The sequence below is a fragment of the Xiphophorus hellerii genome, chromosome 1 (genome assembly GCF_003331165.1).
Source record: "Xiphophorus hellerii strain 12219 chromosome 1, Xiphophorus_hellerii-4.1, whole genome shotgun sequence".
NCBI lineage: Eukaryota > Metazoa > Chordata > Actinopteri > Cyprinodontiformes > Poeciliidae > Xiphophorus > Xiphophorus hellerii.
Window position 1 is genome coordinate 32897431 of NC_045672.1, and position 9880 is coordinate 32907310.

Consider the following 9880-nt stretch of genomic DNA (forward strand, 5'->3'; position numbering starts at 1 on the left):
GTCATCAGCGGCTCTTATTCTCAGAGTCAGCTGTGTGATGACGTCACAACGTTCACCTTAGCTTTGTTTGGACTCTCCTGATTGAGCAGAGCGTGATTTGGCTCTATTGAGCCAATCAGGGCTGAGGAGGATGACGTTACCTGGGAATTCCCCCTCACAAACTCTCCCTTACCCGCCCCCCACCCCAACAACACCACCACCGCCTCTCCACCTCTTTTCGTAACATCTTAGACAAAAACTTCATCCTCTCTGTAAGTATGGAAGCAACCTGGGTTGGCTTCTTCAAGTTTTTCAGGTTTGTGTACATCTGATGCCGATACCATGTATTTTGTATATGATGATAATAATAAATAAATAAATAAATAAAAAACAAAAAAAACCCATCTTAGACAAAAACAAACAACATGGCGGTCTGTGAGCTTCAGTGATTGGCTGTCAGGAAACTCCTGCGCTGTTCTGTTGGCTATTGGCAGAGAAAGAAGAAGCTGATTGGTTGAACAGAGCTCAGTGTCGGACATTGAGCCCGCCCCTTGAAACATAGAAACACAACAACTAGAAAAAAGATTCAGATTTGATACAAAAATATTTTTTTTGTAAAATCAAATGAAATCTCAGGTAATGTTGCATAAGTCAAAATAGCAATATATTTATTTTTGAACACATTTTTATAATGACAATCAAGTATAAAAGTCAACATTGTGTTTCTTGGGTAAATGTTCATTTTATAAATCAGATTTATTTCTGATTTTTCTTTCCTGTAAAGACTGAACTCGAATGATAAAAATAAGAACAGCTAAATTTGCATAAAGCGATAAAGTGAATAAAATACGATATGAAAACAGATTTGCCCTTTTATTTATTTATTTATTTAGTTTAGTTTTTTATTTGGCTCATTTATTTGGCATTCATTTCTTATCCAGATGGTTGTTTGAAAGCTTTTGTTTCTGTTAATTATGTTTATTTATTTGTACAGTTAATGAAAACACGAGATTTAAAATATTAAACCAATAATATTTGAACAGTTTAAATGCATAAATTTCTTTTTAATGAAAACTATGTTTAATAACTGCTTAAAGGTCATTTTTCAAAATATAGTCTGACAAACGATCCTCATCAGAAGGCATATTCTAAGTTTCTGAATATGACTAATAATAACAGTAGTAGTAGTTGTATTTATTTAGGGGAAATATTTTAGGTGTAACAACTGAAGTCCAACAAATAAAAGAAACAGAGTTTCTAGATCAGCAGATGGTGCCTGTCTGATCTGTGTGTTTTAGCTCTGTGTGGTTCGGTGTCAGACTTCATCACCAGATTTCCTCCTCATCCTCTGTCTCTGCTCCCCGCAGTGAGTCTCCCCGCTGCCTCCTTCTGTCTCCCCGGCTGCAGCTCCTCATTTCATCCCGACGCCCGCAGCAACATCTCGCCCCTTTCTGCGTCTTTCTGAAGAAATGTCAGACGTCGGCTCGGATCAGGTCCGGACCGGAGAGCAGAACTGGAGCCGAACCGAGCCGAACCAACAGGAGGCCTCGGTTCCTCAGCCTCACACCGTGTTCGTGATCCTGGACTCGGCTGAAACTCTCAACTTGGTCCAGTAAGTCTGGAAGCGTTTTCCGTTATCCGTTACCGAACTCCGGCCAGAAAACTGTCAGTTTTGAGGCGATCGGAGTTATGGATAAAATATCTGCTTTATTTAAGCAAACTGAGACCTTGGTTCAGACCAACGGTCGGTTCGGATGAATTCGGCTCAGTAGTAATCGTGATTTCTGTTGGAATATTATTGGCATAGACCCGTGAAACGAGCGGGGATCTCAAAGAGGGAAAACTAAAGTTAGAGTTGAGGCTTAAATGTGGTGATTTTTGAATGGAGTTTGGTCTGATCAAGCTGGAGACAAGCGGCAGTTAAGTTAATATTTGTCAGAGTGGAATGCTGAATCTGCACTCTGATGAAGATGATGATGATGGCAGGTTATTGTTGTTGTGTTCTATTTTACCTTTGACCCCTGAACCTTCTGTGATGACTCATCAGTCAGGAATCTCCTCCTTCCTCGTTCCTCCTCCTCTTCAGACTGAGGGAAGCCAGCCTTCCTCTGCTCTCACGCTGCTTTGACTCCACCTCAGCTGCTGTTGGATCCATGAATCTGTTTGTCCTCACTGGGATTCAGACCTGGATCAGATCAGTTCTGGGAAACTGCTCTGTACCTTGTTTTGGGTACAGCTGGATTTTGTTGGGAGAAGGTGAAGTTGTGATGAGTCACAGCTGCTCTGCAGGCCTGGATCTGTTCAGACACATAAAGCTGCGTGGGAACAGAAAGCAAAAGTAGATGAAGGTTTAGATAAACGGGTAACTGTAGCTGAGAAACACCTGAGCGGGACAGTAAAGTTTATTTATATAAAACAATTCAGCAACATGGCAGTTCAGAGAGCTTTCCATCACAAAAACATAATATTGAAACAAGCAATAAAAATCTAACACCATCATCAAAATCAACATCAAATATGTTGATCAGTCTTCCAGAGTTTATCAGTTAACAAACTCTAATCAGGTGGTTCTTAACCTTTATTTAAAGAAACTCAGTGTTTCAGCTGCTTTGCAGTTTTCTGGAGGTTTGGTTCAGAGTTGTGGTTCACAGAAGCTGAATGCTGCTTCTCCATGTTTGGTTCTGATTCTGGGGATGCAGAGCAGACCAAACACATAACCATAACCAGAAGACCTGAGAGGTGTGGAAGGCTACACCAACAGCAGCACATCTTTAATGTATTATGGTTCAGTGCTTTATAAACTACCAGCAGTAGTTTAAAGTCTGTTCTCTCAGTGAAGGACTCTAGAACTGAGTCATGTAGAACTTGGTGATGTAGGACTGGGTGGTATGCTCTATCTTCCTGGTTTTAGTCAGAACTCCAGCAGCAGCATTCTGAATCAGCTGCAGCTGGACCATTGATTTGTTAGTCAGGCCTGTGAAGACACTGCTGCAGCAATCAATGCAACTAAAGATAAACACATGAATCTTTCTGGGACATTTGTTCTTTAATCCTGGAAATGTTCTTCAAGTGATAGAAGGCCGACTTTGTAATTGTCTTCATGTAGCTCTGAAAGTTCAGTTCCGAGTCCATCACTACAGATTTCGGGCATGGTCTCTATTTTCTAACTGTAATAACTGACTGACATCTCAAATCAGATGTGGGTGTAGCAAGAAAAACAGAATTAAAAATAATTTTAATCAGTAACTCGTAATTTTTTTCATTTATAAAATCTGCTAACATGTTCCCCTTTTACCAACATGTCCCTGCTCTCAGACCGTCCATGTTTTCCTAAAGCATCCCCCTATTGTAAATGCAAAATTATTCAGAAATTCCAGTTTTCCTGTGAATAGTCAGTAACACGTCCTCATTGAGCAGAGATGACCCCATAAACCTGACCGGTTGCCATAGGACCCACAACAGCATAAAAACCAGAACACCTTTGTACTCAGGAAATGGTTAAACCAGACAGCTGCCAGATGTCCCTCTTCTTTTCTGTAGTCCAGTGTTTGCAGTTCTCCGTCTGCAGGACATCTCATGAGATGATGAAGCTAACTCTGTCAGTTCTCTGTCAGCTAACTCTGATTGGTTCTGATTGGTTGATTTTTTGTGTGTGGAAGGATGGAGTCTGGGATTGTGGCCGACATCGAGGTCGACAGTTTGATTCCCACAGACAGTGACATCTTCTACCAGATCAAGAGCCAGCCAATCAGCATCAGGTGAGTCACCTTACAGGTTAAATCGTCCAGGTCCCGACCACCTCCTGGCCAGGTTCAGACTACTTCCTGGAAAGCCAGTGTAGTGGTTTCCATGTCAACTTCATTATAGCTCTCCTTTCAGTTCCTCTGCAGCATCCCCCTCTTCGTCATCTTCATCGTCTCTTCCGTCGGTGATGTCATCCCGGTGAGCACCTGTTTTTTTTCTGGTACCTGTTATTCTCTGAGTGTCCTGCAGGGGGCGCTGACAGGTCACCTGCTGCTCTGCTCCTGCAGGGTTCTGATGCGTCAGGGGCTGATGCGGCAGCAGGCGCTGGAGGAGCAGCAGAAGGAGGCGCAGCAGCAGAAGGAGGCGCAGCGCTGCAGCGACTCCTCCTCTCCCATCAGCCTGGCTAACTCCGCCCCCTGCACACCTGCCCAGGTTCCCGTGGAGGTGCTAAAGGTACAGTCCGGCCCAGCAGGGAAACCCAGCTGCCGAGGTCGGCGCTGATGACCCTGTGTTTCCTACAGGTGCAGACTCACCTGGAGAACCCCACCAGGTACCACATCCAGCAGGCCCAGAGGCAGCAGGTCCGCCAGTACCTGTCCAACACCATGACAGCCAATCAGCAGCCAGCGCTGCAGCCAAGCCCCTCCCCCCAGCAGGACTCTGGTGCCACGCTGTCCGATGAGAGCAGCCCAAAGCAGGAGGTAATGACCAGAACCGGGCCGGCAGCAGCAGGTTTGCAGTTGGACCTGTGACGGCCAGCAGCCGGACAGGAAGCAGCGTCAGCTCCAACAGGAAGCAGCGTCAGCTCCAACTGCTTCCTGTCTGGCTGCAGCTGCTGAGTCGGCGCCTTCAGAGGATCTGAGTCAGGCCGCAGGAAGCCAGGAAAACCACGTCCTGTTGTAGATGGAGCTGCTGCTGCTGCCGCACTTATCCATCCATCCATCCATCCATCCATCCATCCATCCATCCATCCATCCATCCATCCATCCTCCAGCTCTCTTCCTGATCTCTTCTTCTTCTTCTTTAGATGGAGGAAACAGTCATTGATGACATCATCAGTCTTGAGTCGAGTCTAAACGAGGATCTTCTGACTCTGATCGACTCCGGCCTGCAGCTCACCAACACGGTACGCAGTCATCACACCTGCAGCCTGAGTGCAACAAAGGGGCGTGGCCACCAATCCCAGGGGCGTGGCCACCTGTTAGGATGTAATCCAATTGATTTCTGTCACATGATGTTCTGCTTAATCAGAACCTTCTGGATCAGTCCGACCGCTCAGTGATTTGTTTTAACTCTGACAGCGTGAAGGGGGCGGGGCTTATGTCCTGTTCTGCAGCCAGCCAGCAGGGGGCAGACTGACTGCTCCATGTTTCTGAGGACCAACAGTCTGCAGCCGCTGACTCAGTCTCACTTCAGCTTTCCACACTTCCCCCTCTCAGTGGGCGGAGCCTCACTGTGTGTGTGTGTGTGTGTGTGTGTGTGTGTGTGTGTGTGTCAGGGAGATAATGAAGTTGTGGGAGTTTTCTGTTCTTCTTAAAGGACGTGTTTCCCCATTTTTCAACAGTTGTCTGAACAGAAAGAGGAAGAGCTGCAGCTCACTGTGTGTGTGTGTCGTTAATGTGTGTGTGTGTTAGGGTGTGTGTGAGAGAGTGGAGAACATGAGGATTTTGGTGTTGCTGCCGGATCATGAGAAGAGGAGGATTAAATCAGAGGTAAAAGTTGCAGTTGTCTTGTTTTCAGAGCTTCAGATGCTGCAGGTCCAGACGGTTCTCCAGAACCTCCAGGATGTTCTCTGGGTTTTCCAGGAGGTTTTCCAGGTTTTCCAGGCCTGGTTTAGCCGGGTATCCGTGGCTCTCTGGGTTTTCCTGCTGATCTTGGAGGTTTTGTGCTGCTTGTTTTCAAAAATGCTTCAGTCAGCAGAACCTCCGTCTGTCAGAGGTTTCCTTTAAAAACAAACTGGTTCTGGCAGAAAACAGACCTGGAGGACTCAGGCTGATTCTCATCCAGCCAGAAGGTGACCAGTAAAACCAGTGGAACCAGTTCACAGGTCAGAGTCCCAGTAGAACCAGTGGCGCTGAGACCCATTTGGATTGAGCCAGGACCGATAGATGGTCCTGAGTGGAACCAGGAGGATCCTGTAGGTGAAACAGTTCCCCCTGGTGGCAGAAGCAGGAACTGGGATTAGATCAGTAACCAGTTGATCCAATTCTCTCCAAACAGGAGCGTCGGCTGTGGAACCGTTAGCTTCTTTTGGATCAAACTAGTTCTGGGACTCGATTCAAATCCAGATCATTTCATGGTTTGTAATGAAGAAAAAATGTCATATCAACAAAATCATCAACATTTTCGATTCAATAACTGTTTTTGCGGCTACATTATTGACTAACTAACCATCTGATCTCAACAACAGAAATATTAATGATTTTTAATCTTCGGGTTCTTCAACAATCAGATTGGAGCAATAAATTCATCTGATCATTCATGGAGATGCTTTAGAAATGTGGACTGTGGGTGCTGATGTTAGCATTAGCTGCTGCACTTTAGCATTGAGATGCTATTTTAGCCTAGCATTGCTTCATAAGGCTAACTGCTTTTAGCACAACTTGAACACAGCAACAGCTTTTTCCAGCCTCCAGCCAGATCATTTAGAAGCAGGAATGAACAGAGAGAAGACGTTTCATTGCTGCTGTGAGCAGATGTGCGTCAGATTTACAACCGTACCAGAAACAAACAATTGCAAAGGTTCCATTGTGTCAAAATGAATGAGTTAAAACGGGTCAAAGCTCTGACCCGAGTTGGTCGGCTGAGTCGGAACCAACTGGTCGTCCAGGTGTTGGTTTACCTGCAGCAGGGCGTGTTTCTCACCATCCTCTGATTGGCCCATTTCAGCTGCCGGCAGCCGGGAACATGCTGGACGTCTACGGAGGGATGTCCACGCCCACCATCGCCGTTAGCAACAGCTGCCCGGCCGACCTGCATGCCGTCAAGCGGGAGCTAACAGGTAAATGTGACAAATGTGACCCAGACCCGGTCCGGTCCGATCTGCATTAGAACCCTGCTGTGTTCCTGCTGCTCAGCTCTGACCGATCCTCCTCTCCTTCTCCTTCTCCTTCTTCTTCTTGTCGCTGTAGATGTGGAGACCAAAGCTCTGATGAAGGAGCGGCAGAAGAAGGACAACCACAACCTGAGTGAGTAGTGCTTCACCTCTCAGCCAATCACAGCTCAGGACTTCCTGTTGGAACAGGAAGAGGCGGTTCAGTCGACACAGATTCTGATTCCACATCAGAGGAACACGTCTGTACTGATTTCATGTGAAAACCAAAACTTTTTATCCAGACTTAAACTTGTCTGACCTTTATGTTTCAGTCGAGAGGAGGCGTCGCTTCAACATCAACGACCGCATCAAGGAGCTCGGAGCACTGATCCCCAAGTCCTCTGACCTGTCAGTATTCATGCTAACCATGCTACGCTAACAGCTATTGGCACCGCTAATGGCCTTAACAAGGCACGCTCTGTGATTGGCTGTTCAGGGAAACCAGGTGGAACAAAGGCACCATCCTGAAGGCGTCAGTGGATTACATCCGCAAACTGCAGAAAGAGCAGCAGAGAGCCAGAGAGATGGAGGAGAGGCAGCGCAGGCTGGAGAGCACCAACCACTCGCTGCTGCTGCGCATACAGGTGAGGGGGCGGAGCCTGGGAGTGTACAGGCGAGAGGGCGGAGCCTGTTACTTAAAGGGGCGTGTCCTGTCCTGTGTTTGCTGAAGTGATTTGTGTTTTGTGACAGGAGTTGGAGCTCCAGGCTCGCCTTCATGGCGTCTCCTCTTCCTCCGTCTCTGTGGACCCCCAGACGCTCCTGTCCCCGCTGCTGCCCAACCCGTCGCTGAGCTTCATGGACCTGGACGAGTCCCACCAAGAGTCTGCCGTCTTCTCCACGGACCTGGTGGCGGAGTTGGGGGCGGGGCTGAGCGGCCTGGGGGCGGGGCTTCTGATGGAGGAGGACGGGGTCGGGGCTGTGATGTCCGACCCGCTGCTGTCCTGTGGCGCCTCGAAGACCAGCAGCCGGCGGAGCAGTTTCAGCATGGATGAGGACCTTTGATGATGTCACCACAGGCTGGTCTCTGATTGGCTGAGGGGGCCAGGTCAAATTGATCAAAGAAATCGATAGAACAATTTGTAATCTGTGATGTCCAACATATTCAGATTACAAAACACAGACGACGTAACCATGGTAACCACTTCATGCTAATCGCTGCTAGTCATGGCTGTGTAACCATGGTGACGTTTTTCTCACAGTGTTGCCATGGTAACCTTTACGTTTACCTTAAAACGGAACAACACCAGAGCTGACTGGTGGTTAAATAGCAAGCTGTCATCTGATTGGCTGATTTCAGCAGGTCGGTGGGTTCGGCAGGTGAGCCCTCAGGTGTGTTGCTCACCTGCTTGTACAAAGCTGTAAATTCACAGAAATCTATAATCAGAGTGCTGGAAAGATTTTATGGAGATTTTATGTATAAGAAGAGAAATTTTTCTGGTCCAGATTGTTTACTTCCTGTTTGTGTCCGTGTTTCAATGTCCTGCTGGAGACAAAGTTCAGGACCTACAGAAGGGAAACCAGGGACCGGTACCTGGACCCTGTGGTTCCGGACCGGCAGATACTCCAGAGTTGACTCACTGCGATGCTAGCAGCTTTTAAGAAAGCTCATGTACTAGTGCTAGTTTTGTTGATGTCCTGCATTGAGGGAAAGCTACCTGACCCATTTGTCAGGAGTTCTTAAAGGTTTATAGGTCAATTTGTCTCCTGCAGACAGTCTGGGTCAACTGGACTTGATAAAGCTCTATACAAGTACAAATCATCTATTATGAATTTATTTTGGACTGTTTTTTTACTCTGGAGGTCTAAGTGTTTCTGATTCTGACCTTATCTGGCAGTGGATAAAGATGCACTAACATGATGATGACATGCTAACAAAATGATGACATGCTAACATGATCATGACATGCTAATGCTATGATGACATGCTATCATGATCGTGACATGCTAACAGGATGATGTCGACATGCTAACATGATCACGACATACTAACATGATGATGACATGCTAACATGATCATGACATGCTAACAAAATGATGACATGCTAACATGATCATGACATGCTAACAAAATGATGACATGCTAACATGATCATGACATGCTAATACGATGATGACATGCTATCATGATCGTGACATGCTAAGATCTAGCTGGAGTGCCAGTTGAGCTGTGCCGTGATGATTCTCTTACATTTTAATCAAGCATTAAATAGAAACGTTTTGATATTTCTGAACATTTGAGCAGTTTCCAAACTCTCATAATTTTGGCTTTAGCTGTTAGCTCCGAGTGCTAACTAGTGTTATGCCCTTAAATTGATGGAAGTTTGGGACATTCTCTGCTGTTGTTCATGTTTCTAATCTCAGCCACTGAAAATGAAGCTGACTGCAATCATCTCTGCTGTTAGCTGTGTGTTAGCATCATTGCCGGTCGTCATCGGGATCACCTGGAATTAGTCACAAAGGGAAATCTGTTTCTCGGGTCCTTCATGCTGTTTTCATTTATGTTAATGATGTTTACATGTAGTCTGTTTATAATCTTAGCTAAGATTGTGTTTTTTAAAACTATTAAATTTCACACTCTGTTATCTTTCATATAGAATAAATATTCAAACAGAAAAGTGAGTGCTTTTGTCTGCATGTACAATAGATGGGCTTTTTCTCAAAACAATATTAGAATCACAGATATATTATTAATATTTGTCTCAGCACCAGCATGATGAGGAAAACATCTCAAAACAGACAATACAGACTCGTGAACTAATCAGACTGACTTTCTGCTTTCATACTTTTATTGTTTTCCATCTTTGGAGCAATTGCTCAAATATTGTACTGACACAATGAACAAAAGGTTCAAAAATAGCTGAAAGAAGAAAATTCAGGAAACAGATGTGTTCAGAGAATATGGAGACTGTTTTCAATAGAAAAAAATTACATTTTATTTGATAATTTAACATAAAATTGGAAAATTAAATCTCTGCAAATAATGTGGCAGAAATCAAATTTCAAAAGACAGAAACATTTCAATATAAACGCAACAGATACTCTGACTACAATGGAGATGCTGCC

At 45.3% G+C, this 9880-nt stretch overlaps 1 protein-coding gene across 2 annotated transcripts; it reads left to right on the forward strand.

The window, feature by feature from the left end:
• Window positions 1–1277: 1277 nt before the first annotated feature.
• Window positions 1278–9432, forward strand: tfe3a (transcription factor binding to IGHM enhancer 3a). 2 transcript variants are annotated; one of them, XM_032567495.1, is made up of 11 exons: window positions 1278–1591; window positions 3639–3737; window positions 3847–3921; window positions 4011–4176; window positions 4245–4424; window positions 4751–4849; window positions 6613–6724; window positions 6855–6911; window positions 7090–7165; window positions 7254–7401; window positions 7508–9432. In XM_032567495.1, exons 1-11 carry the CDS (start codon window positions 1449–1451, stop codon window positions 7817–7819), a joined length of 1467 nt encoding a protein of 488 aa, XP_032423386.1. In that variant the 5' UTR covers window positions 1278–1448; the 3' UTR covers window positions 7820–9432. The 2 variants fall into 2 exon arrangements, with proteins under 2 accessions (XP_032423386.1, XP_032423395.1); XM_032567504.1 differs by having other exon boundaries at window positions 1280–1591; window positions 3859–3921.
• Window positions 9433–9880: the final 448 nt, after the last annotated feature.